This window comes from Pipistrellus hanaki, assembly GCF_964339955.1.
Source record: "Pipistrellus hanaki genome assembly, chromosome: 15".
Classification (NCBI taxonomy): Eukaryota; Metazoa; Chordata; class Mammalia; order Chiroptera; family Vespertilionidae; genus Pipistrellus; species Pipistrellus hanaki.
The window spans coordinates 24,647,619-24,667,693 of NC_140517.1; the positions used below are offsets into that span (position 1 = coordinate 24,647,619).

Sequence of the window (20,075 nt, forward strand, 5' to 3'; positions counted from 1 at the left end):
TAAAATTCACAAACACTCCCATACAGGTATAAGATATGTGCTTTTTTTTTTTTTTTTTTTTTTAAAGATAGTCCATAAGTCTTAACAAATATCCTCTCCAGATTAAAAAAGGTTAGTTAAAATTGTTTAATAGGAACAATCTTGGACAAGCAGAAACAGCTTTGATTGGGAGGATTATGGCAACATACAACTGGGAAGAACTCCACAGGGATGGTCGGAATGGACAGTCCGTACCTCTTCTAGAGATTCTACATTAAAAAGACGACTGATGAGACATTCTGCCCTCTTTCAAGGCACACGCCACTTCTGAAAACTGTCGGCTTTCCACACAGGCAATGAGATTTTTTATTTACATTTAAAAATAGCTTTTTTTTCCTTCAGCCTAGTGGAAATGCCTAGAGACTAGTCAATGAAATCCCTCCCTAACACAGGTGCAGAACAGCTTTATTGATCTCTGGATTTGTCCAGTCATTCCGAATGTCGTCGAGGTGGTTGTCAAAATCAACGAGCGTTTCATAGGACCGGCTATCCAGGAGTGACGCTGAGATCCTCTGGGCCTCTGGCCAGTCTTCACAGTAATCACTACGAGGTGAAACAGGAGAAATCAATATCTTAATGAGAAAAAAAAAGAGAAAAAAAAAAAAAAAAAATCTGGCTTTTCAAGAGAGTAAACAAAAAACCAGCCATACACAGAGTGGTATAAAGAAGATAATAATGAGTACTAGGAAACATATAACTGTACATATCAACAATATAAAACGTGGTTAAAATGAGACACCCTCCAAATGATATGCTGACAAAGCTGATGGTGGATGATTCATGCTTTCTGAGTGATTACCAGTAAACCAAACCACAGGCCTGAAAAGAGTGTTTGGTTTATGGAGAGGTGCCCTGAGGTTTGGGGTGGGAAGACCTTGAGTAACAATCAGATTCTCTCTACTGTTCTGAAGTTCTATTGTCCATAGTCCCCCAGGAGCCGAGGAACACACACAATTTCCGTACGAGGGCTGGGCGCTCCTCTGGAGAATAAGCTAACAAAAAATACAGGAGGTTGGGACCCGCTTTTTGGTGGATCTGGGTAGCTGGAACAGGCGCAGCACACTCTGCACATAGCTCATCCTGAGGACACAGCACTCACTAGTGTGGGTCTCTGCACCGCCATTTGTTTTCATGGTGTTCGTACACATGGATCGTAGGTACCACGCAGTCCATCGTAAACTTAGTGTTGTCTACCTGCACACAAGACAAAGGACAGTTGTGAACAGAGTTAACAAAAAGTCAAGGGCCAGCACCTTTCTGGAAGTCCTTAGCCCTCCTCGAGGCCCACAAGCAGAAACCCTGCCTTATAGTGTGCAAACCCTGCAAATATGATGTGTGGAATCGTACCACAGTGTGGCCTAAGGTAAACTGTGTGCTCTTCAGGAAAAATACCATTTCATTGTTTTCTCACAAAAGTAGAGCTTTTAAACATTTATTCTTCCCTCCCTGTTAGAATGACCTAAATTGAGATTATTTAAAAAGGCTCTGTTAGCTACCTATCGATCTGACTCCTTCCTCCCTTCTTTCCCTATCGGCTATGCTGGCTATTCTAATGGAATGGTTCTCACACTTGAGGGTGCATCAGAATCAACTGGGAGCATATTAAAACACAGACTGCTGGGCCCCAAGAATCTGCATTTCTAACAAGTTCCCAACTGGTGCTGATACTACGGGCATGGGGGGGGGGGGGGGTCGTCCCCACTTTGAGAAATGAGTCCCCTCTTCTGGAGACTTGTTTTTGCGACTGCAAAAAAGGTGGCAACGGTCTGAAGTATCTGTAGAAAGAAAGACTGCTTATCCAACAAAGCTCTAGGTTAGCAAGGAAATGCTCAGTAACCATCCTACAAATAGAAAACACAACAGGCAATGAAGTGACTTACCATGATGAGAGCTGTATCGCTGAAGCCCTCAGCAATTCTGGAGGCCACTTTCTCCGCAACCTGGTTTGGACTGCAAAAGAAGAACCAGTGAGTTTACCACATTCTGGTTAATGCCACTCAACGCTGTCTACCTACAGCATATTAGTTAACAAGCAATGACAAAAGACCAGCGGTCCAGCTGCAACGACTTGTGCCAAGCACAGGGAATGCTCTAAGGGCAATGGGAGCCCAGAGCAAAGCAGGCTCTGTCCTATCCCACCAGGAAGCCCTTGTGAAGGGGATCCTGAGAAGGCATCTTCTAAACAGAAAGGGTCCCTGGAACCCAGTGGAGAGCGTTGCTAGGGTAACATGGCATACAGTTATTTTTCTATCCCATTTTAGGAAGAGGCCTCTTCCATCCATGGGTCTATCCATTCTGACCTCCTCCTCCAGGCCTTATTTATATTCTGTTGCTCAGCCAGGGTGGCTCAGTGGTTGAACATCAACCCATAAGCCAAGAGGTCACCGGTTCAATTCCCGGTCTGTTGTGGACACCGTCTCTGGGAGGGGGTTATACACTGATCGACATTTCTCTTATGGATGTTTCTCTCTAAAATCCCTCTCCCTACCCTTCTCTCTAAAATCAATAAAAACTAATTTAAAAAATTTACATATATGTTCTCTCTGTTAACTGTGACAGCTTTGCTGTCAAATCTGAATAAGTCTTTTCCTATTTAGGATAAAAAATATTTAACTGGTTCCCTCTAGCTACTGTCTAAACTCTCTCCTCCCTTTCAACCACATTTCTATTTTTAAAATTTTCTGTTAATTCTCACCAGAGGATATTTTTCCCCATTGATTTTTAGAGAGAGTGAGTGAGAAACATGGATGTGATGCCTGAGGATCAAACCTGCAACCCAGGTACATGGCCTTGATCAGGAATGGAATCTGCAACCGTTCAGTGCATAGGCCAACACCCTAACCACTGAGCACACCACCCAGGGCTCGATCGCATTTCTTTCTCCCCACCCCCCCACAGGAGAAAATCAAAGTTTAATACCTGCGCATGGGGAATTCACATAGGCATGAAAACTTCCCCCAAACAGGCACAGTTTGTTGTGTATGTCAGACATTTGGACAAAGAATGGCGTATTAGATTTCAGAAGTGAGGAGGAGGGTTTCCACAAGTTGAGGAAGAGCTGCACACACGTCAGGAAAATCCCCCCTCAGAAACAGTGGGACCTGGGGTGTCTGGCTACCAGGCATCCGCCTGAAGCCCAGTTCTACTTGAACACTTAATTCAGATTGGGCGAAGGTGACATCCTAAGATCTTCCAGAAGCAGGTCTTTATGAATCTCTTGGGCAGGAAAGGGGAGGAGAGTTCAAAAGTTCTGAGTCTTTTGTTTCTCAATAAGCAGCTTAAAATCAATATTCCAAAAGCATCTTCACCGCGGCAAAAATTTGGTTCCCTTCAGTTGCATTCCAGTGTTAGAACTTATCACATGAGAATGAAACAGTCCCTATTTTTGCTTCATCAGGGTCCCCCAAAGGCAATTTAATAAATCCATGTAGGGAGCCCAAATGCCGCCAGCTGTCTCCTGCAAGACTGTCCCAAGGTCCCTTGTCCATGTTGACCCCAAGGCAGAAGCACCCCATTTCTCTTAAAATTCATTTTCCTCTCTCTGGGTAGCTTCCCTTTTCCCAGCATCTGGTCACTGATGCCTATGACTGTGGGATCATCTAGGAAAATGCTTCTTAGGCACCAATAGTAACTCAAGCACGTTTCTGAATTGCTTCATATGAGTCTGATATTTTTCTCCTCATTTCTGTTGAAGAGCTGCACAAAATGACATGCTTTTAATGGGCAGAGGGGTGAGAAAGGAAGCTTATAGCGGAAAGTTAGGGGAGCAGGGAGTCTAGGGTAGACCTCCCTATGTGCTGACAAGGAGATTCCAAACTGACTGGCTACCTCTGCATTCCCGAGAGGCCGAAGGTGCAATTAGCTTAGGTCTTAGGTATTAGGTCATAGGTTAGTCATGTGGGCTTAGCACACACAACTCCATTGTGAGCCTGCCTTCTCTTTTCTCACACTGCCCATAGGTACAGTTCTGTTCTTTGGAACCACTAAGTCCTTAAATAAGTGATTTTGTTTTTATGGAATAAGTTTCATTTCATCCTACCAATCCTCCTATATAATAAAAGGCCAATATGCAAATTGTCCCCTTGACTTGGAGTTCAACAGGTAGGGTGGGGGCAGCCAACCGCCTGCAGCCCCTAACCTCAGCCGGCCCTTACATTTTAAGGAGAAATTACACATCAACCCTCATCACTAAACCGTGTAAAGGTAAGGCATTAACTCCTTCTGGAAAGTATGCATAAAGAACACCAAATTTGTAAAATTCATACATAAATTCCCAATAAAACACATCCTTTCCTTTTTGTTGGACACAACTCCCATACTCCAGTTTTAAACATCATCTCTTTTGCTCAAAAAAAGGTAAGCAGGAAGATGAGGTTTCCACAGCAATTTATTGTTCATTATTTTAACGTTTACAAGAAGACTGTTCATATATTGAGACATCCTCAAACACTATCGCCAAAATGTTTGTTGCTTTTTTTTTTTTTTTTTTTTAAATAACACTGATGAACAGTGGAAGCAATTTCCCTTCTTGGTGAAGTCTGTGGGTGTTGGTGGCACCTCCAATAAAAGCCCTTTGACAAATATTCTTGGCACCGAGCTCTCGCCAATCATCTTGTCAAGCGTGTCCTGAAACTGGCTTCCATATACAAGACTGTCAATTCCACCGCTTTGTAGTTAGCTCACTTTCATGTCGTGAAAAAGCTTCTTTGCCATGTTACAGTAGGAACAAGATGTCTTTGAATAAATCACCACACCATCATCAGAAATGGTTTCCCAAGAGGCTACTGCTGAGCCTGTCCCACATGCAGCCCGCACTGCCCTAGACCCAGCCACTCTGCAGGCAGGACATGAAGTGGACCCCAAAGAGGGACCACAGCAGGTCACCGAGGCTGATGTTGGCCAGGAGGAGCTGGGTGAGCGAGCAGAGCTGCCGCACTTGCAGTAGAGGGTGAGTGCCCGAGACTCAGTGGTTGAACACTGACCTATGACAGTGGTCAGCAAACCGCAGCTCATGAGCCACATGAGGCTCTTTGACCCCTTGAGTGTGGCTCGGTGTTAGAACCAGTTCTTCAAAATAGATTCGCCAGGCCGAAAACTGACTTCTGCGCATGGGCCATGAAGTTTCAATCGCACTGTACCTGTGCACCCGCACGTGGTATTTTGTGGAAGAGCCACACTCAAGCCGCGGTTTGCCAACCACTGACCTAGGAGCAAAGGCACAGTGCCGAGTACTGAAATTTACACATGAAATGCTGATTTTGAAACAAAACACCAGTAATTATCCTATATAATAAAAGCCTAATATGCAAATTGACTAAACGGCAGAACAACTGGTACTATGATGTGCACTGACTACAGGGGGGGGGAGGGCCGTGCAGATGCTCAATGCAGGAGCTGCCCCCAGCCTGTAGGCCCAGGCCAGCCAAGGTGAGTGCCAGTGTGCCTGTGGCGCCCCCCCACCCCCCCACCATCACCCTGCAAATTGCCCCGCAGATCAGCCCTGACTGCCAGCCCTACGGTGCATGAATTTTGTGCACCAGGCCTCTAGTGACATGATATAATGAGACAATGAAAAAACCTCAAGTTTAGAAAATGTCTAAACAGTTACGAACAACTTACATTTCCTTTTAAAAATAATGAAACATTGAATGATCCTTTTTTGATAAAAGTAATCATAGGGCTAACAATAGTGCCAGTTCCGACTTTGAACCAAGAACAAAACTAAAATTCTGCTTGTTCCTTCACTATCCTTGCAAGCACTCACTGAGCTACAAGCTTTTAGCTCCATTTACAGATAGGACCACCAAGGTCAAGGAGGTGAATCAGTAAGTCACTTAGAATTTGAACCCAAGTCCCCTGGCTTATTCTGAGAGACAGTTAATCAGCTGAGATTTCTAAAAGAAGAGCACATTTTTAGCTAGGTATGGCTGAAGAGAGAAGGAAGGATTTTCAGGGAGATGCAAATAGTGCTGAAGAAGGAAGTTGCTATATCTCAGCTCCTAAGCTTCCAAGCATGTGGCCTTTGTGCAGGGACTGTCTCTGGCTGGAGTTTCTTCACCTGAGCATCCTTGTGAGGAGTACATAGGACAATGCCAGTAAAGCCCCCGGCTGGGTACAGAGTAGGGACTACAGGTTAACTCCTAACGCAATACCAGCTTGTGGGAGGGATGGATGAAATGCTGAGGCAGAGCAGACTCACCAGAAAGAACTAAAGAACTATGGCACACTTCTGCACTCCCTCCCCTTGCAAATGTTTAATTTTCTCTATGCATCTGAGAAATGGCTGGTTGGTAGGTACTTAAACATCAGCATCAATGGGGGAATGCAAAATCTCCTGAGCAGAGCAGGTGAAGGAACTATCGGGTCTAGTAATAATTAATGTCGTTTTAAAACATTCGTTTAAAATCTTGCTTGGCGTTGACTTGTATTGACATAACCTTCAAATACGTGGTATCTACAGAACGTGTGAAGTGCAATTAACAAGTTTTGCTTGAAAAAGTTTGTGTTTGGTTTGGTTTTTGTTGCAAAACTAGGGCTAAGAAGATGGCGGATGAAGAGCATATTTGGCACTGCATGCTTTACGAGTTCCAATTAGGAAGAAAAGCAAGTGAGGCTGCAAAAAACATCTGTAGTGCTCTTGGTCAAGATGCAGTTAGCGCCAGAAAATGCCAGCATTGGTTTGAGAAATTTCGCGAGGGAAATTTTTCGTTAGATGACAAGAGTGGTCGAGGCCGTGTGTCCAATTTTTTTTTTTTAAATATATTTTTATTGATTTTTCACAGAGATGAAGAGAGAGGGATAGAAAGTTAGAAACATCGATGAGAGAGAATCATCGATCAGCTGCCTCTTGCACACCCCCTACTGGGGATGTGCCTGCAACCAAGGTACATGTCCTTGCCCGGAATCGAACCCGGGACCTTTCAGTCCGCAGGCCGACGCTCTATCCACTAAGCCAAACCAGTCCCTGCGCCGTGTGTCCAATTTTGATTAAGAAGCTCTTCAAGCTCTTTTGGTGCAAAATCCTCAAATTACCCAACAAGAGCTTGCGACAACTTTAAATTGTTCACAAAAAACAATTTCCAATCAATTGCGTGCACTTGGCAAAGTCCAAAAGTTTGGAAAATGGGTTCCTCATGAGTTGACCGACAACAACCGTAATCAAAGAGTCACAATTTGCAGTTCGCTCCTCTCTCGTCAAAACCGGTTGCCATTTTTAGAGCAAATTGTTACCGGAGATGAAGAATGGGTGCTGTATGTTAATTTGAAAAGGCGACCTCAATGGTTGGACAAAAATGAGGCTCCACAGCCCATGCCAAAACCTGACTTGCATGCGAAAAAAGTGATGTTGTGTGTTTGGTGGAATTTTAAAGGAATTCTTCATTATGAACTTTTACCATCTAACCAAACCATTACAAGTGCAGTGTATAGTGCCCAATTGGAAAGGTTAGCCCAAGCTTTAAGAGAAAAAGAACCCGCGCTGATTAATCGGAAGGGCGTAATTCTTCACCACGATAACGCACGACCGCATACTGTAAGAATCACTGCTGAAAAACTGCGCCAGTTGGAATGGGAAGTTCTCCCTCAACGTGCATATTCTCCTGATATTGCCCCTTCCGATTACCATTTGTTTCGTTCTTTGCAAAACTTTCTTCTTGGAAAAAAATTTAATAATGAAGAATGCCTCAAAAATGCATTGACCGAATTTTTTGCATCAAAATCACAAGAATTTTACAACAGAGGGATTAAAATGCTTCCTGAGCGTTGGGCACAAGTAGTAGAAAACAACGGCAACTATATTGTTGATTAAATTTTGTTGTATTGTTTAAATAAATTCGATTTAAAAAAGTATTAGAAAACGACATTAATTATTACTAGACCTAATAGGTACAAAACAGCATGAAAATGGTGCGTGAGTAAGGTATTACTGGGTTGGGCTAAAAAATAAGGTCTGAATAGAGGCAAGAAGATGGAGAGGCCATGAGCCAAAGGAGGCATGTGGATGAGAGATCCTTTGCAGGCACACTAGAAATGATCACATAAAGTATGGGTTTGGGGGCAGGCATAGGAAGGCATCTACAGTCACCTGACAAGCCAAGTGCCCTTATCTCTTGACTAGTTTCCTTTCCTTTCTTCAAGAATAGCTGTGGGTTGCCCTAGCCAGTTTGGCTATGTGGTAGAATGCCTGCCTGTGGACTGAAGGGTACCAGGTTCAATTCCAGTCAAGGGCACAAGTCCAGGTTGTGGGCTTGATCCCCAGTGGGGGACATGCAGGAGATAGCCAATTAATGGTTCTCATCATTGGTGTTTCTCTCTCTCCCTCCCTCTCTGAAATCAATAAAATATATTATATATGAGAAATAGAATAGCTGTGGGAAAGAAAAGCTTGGTTCAGGAAAACCCTCCTTTTAAGGACAGCTCTCTACTGCTTATACAATAAAGTTCAAAATATTTTAAAGTTCTGTGTATGGTCTCACCTACCTTTCCAGATTCCCTTGCTACCATTTCCTCTGTGTGTGCACCCCATGTCCCTACCCCCTTTCCCAGCTGATGTCTTCATCATGTTGTCCCCTCTTGGAATGCTGTCCCCTCATGGTCCCTACTTGACAAGATGCTGTCCACTCTTGAATGCCCAGTTCAAATGACTCCCTTTCCTGAGGGCTTTTCTGGTCATACCAACAGATGCAGTTTCTCCCTGCTCTGGCTATTACAGCCTTCTGCATCACCCTCATGGCAATCGGCCTATTGCTTTGTGTTAGTCTTATGTTGGCAATATCTTTCATATTCAACCCAGCAACCTGCAGGCAAGGGCAGAGTCTTTAGCTTTGCTCATCACAGAGCTTGGCTGCTCAGGGCAGGCACTCCATCCAACTCAAAGACCAAGCCTGACAGGACCCAATGAATAGGCTTTAGATCAGAGATGGGAATGCACTGAATCATCAATACATGGAAGGTGAATAGAATAAAATGGAGAAGAGTTCTAGAGGGAGAGAAGTTAGTAAAAGATGCAACTGAGGAGAAATGAGTGGTGCTCTTGGGCTCAGAGAGTGCCTAAGTGCTATCATCCCAGGGGAGGCTTCAATAGTTGTTTTGAGCCTAGAGTTTCCCTTGTTACTCTGACTCGCTCAGAATCCCTACCGGACCCAGTCCTCCAAGGATAAGAGGGTTTAAGTCTCTGAAGTGCATTGGTATCTCATCAGTGATAGCAATAGTGGTCACCAGCTTGTTATATTATTTCCAAAAATGCTATGGAGTCCAACCTCTCGCCTATCCTGGTCAAGTGGACATAATTCCAGGAGTTTAGGTCTAAGGTCTTCACTGCATCTGCTAACTGCCTGGACACTGGAGTCAGTCACTGTGAGGACAGTGTCAGTGCCTCCCATTATATACTGTGCTCCTGGCTTCCCATGTAGCCAGTCTCCTGGCTGGAGGAACTCAGGAGGTTGGTGTGTGTGTGTGTGTCAGAGCATGACTCATTCTTCTGGTGAGGACACCTCAGGCTGGCTGCTGGCCATGTCCTTCAAACAAAGGGCATTGTTCTTCTTGACTTCTTTTACCTTCCTTCCTTCTTTTTTTTTTTTTTTTTTAAATTAAATATGTGATTTATTAATTTTAGAGAGAGCGGAAGGGAAAAGGATATATTAGAAACATTGATGTGAGAGGAAAATAATGATCGGCTGCCTCCTGCAACCCTCTGTGGAGGATCAAGCATGTGCCTAGACTGGGAATTGAATTGGTGACCTCTCTGTTGTTTTGTTAATCTTCAGTAAGTATATATTTTTCCCATTGATTTTTAGAAGAGCAGTGGAAGGGAACGAGTAAATGTGTGTGTATTGCGCGAAGAGGGAGGGGGAGAGAGAGAAAGAGAGAGAAAGAGAGAGAGAGAGAGAGAGAGAGAGAGAGAGAGAGAGAGAGAGAGAGAGAGAGAGACTGAGACACATGATTTGCCTCCCAACCAGGGCTGGGGGTGGAACCTGCAACCCAGGTATGTGCCCTTGATTGGGAACGAACCCAAGACCTTTTGGTGTGCAGGCTGATGCTCTAACCATTGGGAAACACTGGCTGGGCAGACTTCTTTTTTCTTAATTTTTTTTGTATTATCATCTCTATATATAAAAGCCTAAGAGACCAAACAACCGAATGACCAATTGACAGGTCACTATGATGTGCATTGACCAGGGGACAGACACTCAATGCACAGGATCAGGTTCCTCCCTATCTGGATCGGGCCTGCAGGGATCGGGCTCCCTTCCTGTCTGGATCAGGCATGTGGGGATCACGCCAAAACTGGCTCTCTGACATCCCTTAAGGGGTCCCAGATTGTAAGGGGAAGCAGGCCAGGCCGAGGGACCGCACTGGTACCCAAATCTGTGCACTGGGCCTCTAGTTGACATATAATATTGTATTAGATTCAGGTTACAACATTGTGATTGGGCATTTATATAACTTATGAAGTGATCAACCCATAAGTCAAGTAGTCAGCTGACACCACACACCTATATATTTAAATGCCTAAGCGACCGAATGACCAGACCCTATGACGCATACTGACCACCAGGAGCAGATGCTCAACCCAGGAGCTGCCCCTGGTGGTCAGTGGGTTTCCATAGCCAAGCTCCTGCAGCTGGCCAACCTCCCAAGGTCCCCCCGCCAGTCGGCCCCGATCAGCAGGCCAAGGGACCCCACCTGTGTACCATTTGTGTGCTGGGCCTCTAGTACTTATTCTAATAGTGTGGACTTACATTCCCTATGCTGTACTTTATATCCCTGTGACTGTTTTTATAACTGGAAATTTGTACATCTTAATCCCTTCCTAAATGGACTCATTTACTCAACTTTCCTCCTTGTCCTATCAGGCCCAGGTATGGTATTGGCTTTTGTCACCAGCTTTTGGTTACTACACTATTCTCTTGTGAGGTCTCTTACATACCTCCCACACCTTTGGAAATAATCTGCTTATTAAGCCCTCAAATTATCCTAATTTTAGTGTGTTATCTGTTTCTCTGTTGGGATTGATATTGAGGCAAAAATAGAGCAGAGTTCTCTGTTTTGCTCCTAGGAGCAAATACAAAGGAAGCAGCACACACCATATTTTCATCATAGTATCAGACCCTTAGAGCACCAAATCGAAAAGTTTTTTATTTATTCCAAAAGAGAGTGGTATTCTTTCCTAATGCTCTGTCCCTTATCACTCCTACTTTGGGAATGGGAAGCAAGGCAGAGCTGAGTGGGGACAGCAATTGGAGGTCCATGACCATTGCTTTCATTGCATGAATTTTCTTCAAGCAAAATAAAGAAGATACAAAACAGAAACCCAAAGTTAATATAAATGTTTAGACTTTCTGTTGTTTAGAATTATCCACCCCACAGTTCCCCTCAAATACTATAAACAAGCACAGAGGGCAAGGAGGGGCTTTGTTTTCACAGATTTCGCATCTCAAGCCTATACAAAAAGATCAAAAAGCACATCAGAGATGTCTTTGTCTGTCACCCGATCATTCTTTCAGACAACAGAGAATTTTTGCATGAACATACCTGGCATCCTTTACTCGTTCATTAGCTTGATAATAACCAGCAATCACATAGCTATTATCTTTGCACCATGAATCAATCTGAAAGAGGAACAAAAATTGGGAAGAAAAGATAAATAATTTTCCCTTAAGTATAAGTCTTAATAAACACAGGAGACTTCTCCCTTCCAAATACTGAGACAAGACACCATATAAACCTGTATCCTTCTCCCTGGAAGAAGGGCTACAATAAATGAAATGGGTGTTCACAGAAAAAATTCCAATCTGCTTTCCACAGGCCAGAGAGAGCACAGGAGAGCGTGGGCTCCTCACTCTCATTGAGGTGGTATGTCTTCCCATTAATGGCCAGAAGGGGTGGGGCTAGACATGAGGAATGACCTTCCCATCAAGTCCCTTCAGAAGGCCCCAATGTTGAGACATATTACACAGGAAAGGTGCTGTGGGGAGGTGGGGTAGAGGAGACCATCTTTACCCACCTTCTCTTAAAATATAAAGAACTGAGGCATTCTGGGGCGTGAAAAATACTTAAGATCATTTAAATCAATCGTTCACAGATAAGCAATTTAAAGCTCAGAAATTCCAAGTTTGCGTAACCCAGTAGGGCATCTAAGTCTCTTTTGAAACCAAGCCTTTTTGCATCATGCACAGGTGGGCAGATGCAGGCAGAAATGCCCCCGTGCGGGTGCACACACACACTCGCAATTCCATGTGGCATGCTTTTAAATGGGAACATGGTGGCTGACTTTGAAAGTTATTTTGTCCGTTTTTAATGCCACTCTTCTCTCATCAGATTTAGCTTCCTGCAGGTCTAATGCTATTATTAAAAACAAAAGGTCATCCTGTTTTGCCATAATGGAATTTTAATAATATACTGCAATAAATTCTATTCTCAGTCTGCAGAAGAAAAATTGATTCTTGTGTTTTTCACAGTGAATTAACTGGTTAAAATGTTTTTTCCTTTTCATTTTTTTGTTTAATATAGTCCTATGGCTCTTTTTCTTGAATTCTGGTTTGGACCTCAGTCTCCTTTATGACTAAAAGCAGACATTACAAGACGGTTACAGTTCAAGGTTCCCTGGCTAACAGGAGGATTAGAATAATTCTGGCCTCCTAAGAGCTCATGAATTACCATATTGGGTCAAAACCAAGGCTTATTGAACCAATTAGATATTTTGGCCATCCACCCAAAAGATTAGGGCTGTGTCTCCAAAATATTTATAATGGCTCTTTCACTGTAACTTTGCTGCAAATGACTCCAAAATTATCTATACAGTATTTTGTTCTTTCACCCCTTAAAGAAATGGCTTCTAGAAACTTTCCATTGCTGTTTATAGCAGCAATATCTTTCATTAACACACACACACACACACATACACACACACACACACACCCCTCTGTGTAGCACCAAAGGGTAGATTCTAGCTTTAAATGTGGTACCTGACCCCCCTTCCCTGTACTCGGACCCATTAGATTAGTCACCCCTTTAATGTAACCTTCCCAGCCTTTGTTTCTAATCAAAAGACCACCCTCTTGATTGTGTCCTCACTCAAAGTGGCCTTCATCTCTGCCCACTTTGGTGTCCCTTTCCCTGCCTCTGATATGGGTTTGTCCTTATATCCTGAGCAAGAACTAGTGATGTGTTCCAACTCTGGCTACTGTATTAGTTTCCTATTGCCCTTGTAACAAGTTACACAAGCTTAGAGGATTAGCATGGCACAGACTTATTATTTTATAGGTCAGAAGTCTACAATGGCTCCAGGATAATGCTACCCTTTCTAGCATCTAAAGGTCATCCACATTCCTTAACTAGTGGCTGCATCACTGTGACCTCTGCTTCTCATCTTTGAGTGAATTTTTGGTTCCCTCTTTTAAGAACCCTATACTAGATTCATCAGATAATCCAGGATAATCTCTCCATCTCAAAACCTGTAATCTTCATCTGCCAAGTAACATATTCATAGGTTCTAGGGAGTAGAATGTGGACATTTTGGGGGGATATTTTTTGGCTGATCACAGCTACTAGAACCCTTTCCTGGGTTGAAGGCAAGGGTACAGGACTCCTCAGCAAACACACTGCACACCTTGACTTACACTTTAGCTGACAAGGGCAAATTCCTGTATAAAGAACCTCAAGGGCCTAGCCAAATTCCAGCATAAAAATGTCATGACCCTGAACTTCTAGAAGAACTCTCTGAATAGGCTACTCTAAAAGTGAACCTGATCACAAAGCTCTGCTTGGTTTTAGAAACTTTTAAGTGATTTAAACAAGAATAACCAAGTTAACTGTATGCAGCTGTCCAGATATAGACGCAATTGGCCACCAAATGAGGAATGGAGAACAAAAAGTCAGAAATGCAGGACTAAGGCCTTCCATCAGCTACCAGAGCCCACAGAGGTAGGGTAAACAAGTTCCCCCCGCCCCTCTTTTAAAAAATCTTCACCTGTGGACATGCTTAGGGAGAGGAAAGGAGGGGGAGGGAAAGAGAGAGGGGAGTGAGCCAAAACCGGTTTGGCTCAATGGATAGAGCGTCGGCTTGGGGACTGAAGGGACCCAGGTTCGATTCTGGTCAAGGGCATGTACCTTGGTTGCGGACATATCCCCAGCAGGGGGTGTGCAAGAGGCAGCTTATTGATGACTCTCTCTCATTGATGTTTCTAACTCTCTATCTCTCTCCCTTCCTCTCTGTACAAAATCAATAAAATATATTAAAAAACAAAACAAAAACCAAACTGTTTCTTATTTAAAAAAAAAAAGAGAGAGAGAGAGAGAGGGGAGTGGAGGGGAAGAGGAAGAGGGAGAGAAATATCAATTGATTGCATTCCATAAGTGTCCCAATTGGAGTCTGAACCTGCAACCCAGATAAATGCCCTGACCAGGAATCAAACTGGTAACCTTTCGGTGCCCAGGATGAAGTTCAACCACTTGAGCCACACTATCCTGGTAACAGGTTTTAATAAGGGAAGAGTTTTCTTCGATAGTCTTGAAAATGGTACCAGATATTAGGTGATTGAGAAGTAATAGTGTGTGGAAGATGAACAGTGTGGGCAGGGGTTGGGGTGGGGATGGGGCAGGCAGGGCCTCCAGAATATTGCAGTAAGCCCAACATAATGGCTCATTAATAAAAATCCTAGTGGATTTAAGCGGTAACTTGCTTCCTCCCAAGTGGGGCAGGGTAAGGTAAAAGAGCTGAGGAGCGGTTTGACCTTCGATCTCGGTGAACCGGTTCTGTTTCCATTTTCCTTCCCTTGCTGCTATAATTCCCTACTTCTGTCATGCATTTTGTGAATAATCAAAATGAAAATAAAAGTTCATATAACACCCTGAAACCTAATGTCAACTTAGTAAAACTGACTCTGAATACAAGAGTCCCAATTCTGTATTTATTCAGGTAGTTTCTTTCATTTTTCAGAGAGAAAGAAGGACACCTTAGCCTTGGCATAAGCCTGATACCCTCTCTAGTCAATGCAATTTTTGGCTCATTCCAGTCCAGACACTAGAACTACTAAAGGCAACCCATTCATTCCCAATTAGACACAGCACAAAGTAGCTTCACTCAGCAAACTTGCTAATATTTGCATATGCGAGGCACATTACAATTTTCAAAGCACTGTCACCTACCTCTCATGACTATATAACAGACATAACGTAGGCAAGACAGGGCACTGATAAAGGGCCACTCTGAGGAGGGCTTGCCACTTACATGTTGAGGTTGGCTGTGGCAACAAGCAGATCTTGGAGGCTAAACTTAGAGGGGTTGTTCATTTCCTTGAGAATAAAAGCTCTTTCTTAAGTGGGATGCTGAGTTTTCTATGGAATAGAGAGTAGCTGGCTCCATAAAAGAAGAGGTCTGGAGGTAAATGGGGTGGGACAGAGGGAGAAGTCAGGTGGAAGAACTGAAAGGAAGACCCAGAGTAAACATCTCCCTCTCCCAAGCTAGCACATGAATGTTCTGGAAATAAACAAGGGGCAGAAGGAAATAGGGGGGCTTAGGAAAGGGCCAGAGGATAGCAGCTCCTGCAAATGAGCCCAGAGAAGGCACACATGGAAGCAACAGGAAGAATTCAGGCCAACTGGCAAATAAGAAAATCATCTGAGCAGAATGTAATCAAAGGCTGCTCCACTGTACTAGGAAATCAAAGAGGGAAAAGGTCAGAAAGGGCTAAGAGAAATAGAAGGTCCATGCTAATTTTCCTACTAACATTTTATGGGTTTTTGCTCTTACACATAATTCTGCCACTACCTACGTCAAAGGGTTATAAAGATAAATAACAGATATACAAATAAAAAAAATAAAAAGCACTAAGAAATGCAAGGACCTTTTTAAAATGGAAAATTATAATGAAAAGCCTTTCAGAAATATCTGATGTTGCCCTATGATGGGCTATATATCAACTCAGCCTTTCCCACTTAAAAAAAATAATTACAATATGAAATTCCCTGAATAGAAAAAAATAACCCTGAGAATAAGGCCTCATTTATACAGTTTCATGGATTTAGGTACTTTATTAAAATTACATCAGTGTATCAGCCGATACACTAATAAACTATGGCTCCTTGCACTGAGATCTTTCATTGCCTTCAGGTTACAAAGTTGCTAAGTTAAAAGCTGAATGATATAAATAAATTTAAATACCGTTTAACTGTAATACAAAATTTTTGGATGGACTCAGAAGGCAAAATTTTCCTTTATAACTTTACTCTGAAAGTTATTTAATTTGTACTTAATGATTGGCATCTTTTTCATATTTGTCAAATACTGAGGCTACGATTCAAAGTTTTTGTCAATGTAAGTAAGAAAAGCCAGCATACACCACCACTGCTTGGTAAGTACAGAACTTCAGGTGTTTGTTTTTATTGTTGAAAAGAAGTTATTTCAGAGATTCTAGTTTGGACTTATGTTTGCAGGATGGGAGACTCAAACGTTGTAGGGGGAAGTGCTGAGAGTCTGGAGTGCAGAGTGTAATGACAAAGGTGAGAAAGGTTAGAAAGAGGAATTCTTTCCCTCTTAGCAGTGGGCCCATCTTAAGAGTCAAGATCTCCTCTGGGCATCTTCCTGACCAGGTAAGTGGTATGGGAAGCAGCCCTGCTTCATGGGGAAAATTCATGCAATGGTGACTCAAATGCAGATGTTTTATAGTTAGTATATATATTTCATTCTCTCAAATGTTGCACTCATATCTTGTCATCCTATATAATAAAAGGGTAAAATATGCAAATTGACCCTAATGGCAGAACGACCAGAACAACCTTCGAACCAGTCACTATGAGATGCATTGACCATCTCTTGGTTCCTTCCCCCGGCCTCAGGCACTGATCACCTGATAGTAAATGGAGAGCGCAGGTGGGTGATGGCAGGGGTGGGGACAGCTGCAGGCAGCTGGGAAAGATGGCCCTGGTTGCAGGCCAGGCCTAGCAACCATATTTGCACACAAATTTCGTGTTTCGGGCCTCTAGTAGGGACATAACTCTTTAACTCTGTAATATTTTTTAATACTAATTCCCAGTGAAGTTCAAGTCTGTCTCTATCTATGTATTTCTGACAGGATTGTATATGGATTTAAAGCAATACTCCTTTTCCTCCTACCGCTCTGGCTACTCAACTACCCTGTGACTCCTGTTCTTCCAGTCACCCTGAAAAAGCTATAGTTCCTCTGGCTTCTGTTCAGAGCTCTCCTCATTCTACACACAGTCCTGGCCAACATGACCTGCTCTCACTTCTTCAAAAGTCTTTGAGAAGCTACTGGTCCCCAATCTATGTCTCCAGCCCTTCCATCTCCTGAGCTCCAGACGCATTTAACTTCAACACTAGGTTGTCTTCACGTTCCCTCAGTGAAAGGAACACTGTCCTCTCAATGCATAACTCAGAAACTGAGGATTCCCTCTTGCTTCTTTTTCCCTATGTCCACATTCCATTAGTCACCAAGTCCTGTGGATTTTTCCTCCTGGCTCCCCAATCCTTCTCTGCATTCACACTGCCTCTAGTCTTATATGTACTCCTGTCTCCAACATTCTCTCTCTCTCAAATATATTTTTATTGATTTCAGAGAGAAAGGGAGAGGGAGAGATAGAAACATGAGTGATGAAAGAGAATCATTAGTCAGCTGCCTCCTGCACAACCCCTAATGGGGATTGAGCCCACAACCCGGTCATGTGCCCTTGACTGGAATAGAACCTGGGACCCTCAGTCCACAGGCAGATGCTCTATCCACTGAGCCAAATCAGCAAGGACCCCAACATTCTCTTTGCTGTAGGCTAGAGGATTCCCTGTCCTCATAATGGTGCCCAACTTCTTTTGTGTGATCTACAAGATCTCTACAATGATATCTGTCCACTGTTCACCTCTTTACCCTTGGCCCCTTTTGCACATACTGGTTCCTCTGCTTTGAATGTTCTCCCTCTACTCCCTGGGTTACTATGGCTGGCCCACTAGGCCACTATTTGCATGTTTCTTTCTTTGAGAGCCTGCCTTTCCTAACTCTGTAAGCCTTGGTTAGCTGACTTTTCTCTTGGACCCCTCACCATTTTCTTCTTAGCCCCACATATGACACTTATTCTTCAGCACTGTGCTTGTCTGCTTGGCACAAGTTCAACTGCTAAGCAGGTACTGTGTTTGATATACAGCTGAATCCCTCCATCACAGGCCTGGTACTGTTGGAGAAATAAGTAATTCTGCATTAATGCAACTAGTAAATCTAATTCTCTGCAAGTGAATACAGTACACATCCAAGCAGCCTGCAATTCCCTTGATGACAGAATAATTAAGATAGCTGGTTAAAAAGACTTGTATTAAAATATACACAAGTACACCCCAGTGATGTTTTGGTATTAACAGTACATATCTTCAGAAGCTACAATGGTTGCTTTTATAAATATCATCTACTTCTTATCTATCTCCTGCTTAGAGATGCTATGAAGAAATTCACACAATGACTCAATTTAATAGGCACTCAAAGGCATGCCCAGTGAGCATGAGCCAGAACCATTTGCCCAAAGGTACTTCCTGCTTACCAATTCACATGGGTGTCATAATCAGGTGAATTGTGAAATGGATTTATTTTACTTGATGAGATGTATAGAAATAGGATTCCTATCTATGCCTTCTCAAATTTAACTACTTTTTGCAAGTAGTTTTTAGTCATAGTTTATTATACTTAAAAGAAAAATACACAGCATTTCAGCTCAGGAACTGAGACAGGTCTGGGGTTAGTTTATTTCTCTCTAAGGTTTTAACAACTCATAGAAATTTACAGGTGGCCTTTTTTCCCTTATTGATCACAATACCACAAAAACTATTGCCTATAATTCAATTACCACCCAGTTTATCCGTAGTCCAAGGTCTTCCCCACTGTGCTTCAATAAAGCAGTCATTTTAAGACACATAAAAGTGTGGTAGATAGAATGTACCACTGCCTCCGGCTTTTTAATCTTACAAAGTCTTGAGCTCTTAAAACCAGGGCAGCATGCTAGACAAGTCACAAACGGGAAGAGATAAAATTTATCTTAACATTGCCCACACACACTCAAGGGGGGCCAGTGCTGTGATGCCATCGCCACCTCTCTAACGTGTCCTACTGTGGGATTCCGGAGTGCCAACATCAAAAGAACCACAGCGTTTGTACCCACGTCAGACAGGGAGCCGGCTCGGTGAAGGCGCGCTCGAACCTAACTCCAGCGTGTAGGCGTCAGGCCACCAACCCTCCCCGCGACTCCAAATCCCAAATGTCAACGCCTTCGAACCATTACCCAGTTAACGACAGCTTGTTTCTATAAAGGCTTCGGTTTTGAGGAAATGAATGTGTTATTCGTTGCCTAAAGCGCCTTTAAAAACACCCACGATGGTTAGGGTAGCTCCTGGGACCACCGCTACCACAAGCTGCCATCTGCGGGGCAGAGCCTGAGGGCCGGGCAAAGATCTCCGCGCTCCCGCGGGTCCTCGCCTCCGCCACCGTCACGGCGACCTCAGAGGGAGGTTCCCGATCCCGCCGGACGCCTGTCAGCCTCCAGCAGGGCCTGCGTGGCAGTCTCCGAGGGGCGGCCAGGAGCCATTCCCACGCTTACCAGGGTGAGCGCCACCTCCAGCATTGGGGCGAGGGCCAGGGTGCCATGGAACAAGGGAATACAGTCCACGAAGAGTGTGTGTTGGGCGGCCGGGCCGCCGAAGGGCAAGTGCTCCTTGCGCGGCTTCTGCTTCTCAGCCACCAGCAGTCCATTGACGGCGCAGTGCGGGTACTTGGCTCCGTGAAGCACCATCTTGCAGTAGGCCTGGGTGGTCAGCTTCACCCCGGGCATGCTGAGCCCGGGTTGGCCCCGGAGGCCCTGGGCGCCGGCTGAGGCCTGGGTCCGCTTCCCGGCCGCGAGACGCCTCAGCGGAGAAGGGGGACGAGGCGGCAACTGCTTTCCGCGGCCCGGCCACTGGCGGAGGCCCCCCACAGGCTCACCCACACTTTGGGCTGAGATCCCCTGGACATCGACTCCGGCACGAGGAAGTCGACTCGCGTGCCTCAGAC

General features: G+C 44.0%; 1 protein-coding gene across 1 annotated transcript; it reads right to left on the bottom strand.

Moving 5' to 3' along the window:
* Positions 1–107: 107 nt before the first annotated feature.
* Positions 108–19,857, bottom strand: EMC8 (ER membrane protein complex subunit 8; the record flags this gene model as incomplete). Its single annotated transcript, XM_084906809.1, has 5 exons — positions 108–582; positions 1,139–1,233; positions 1,920–1,989; positions 11,572–11,648; positions 19,627–19,857. 5 exons carry the CDS (start codon positions 19,855–19,857, stop codon positions 423–425), a joined length of 633 nt encoding a protein of 210 aa, XP_084762935.1. The 3' UTR covers positions 108–422.
* Positions 19,858–20,075: the final 218 nt, after the last annotated feature.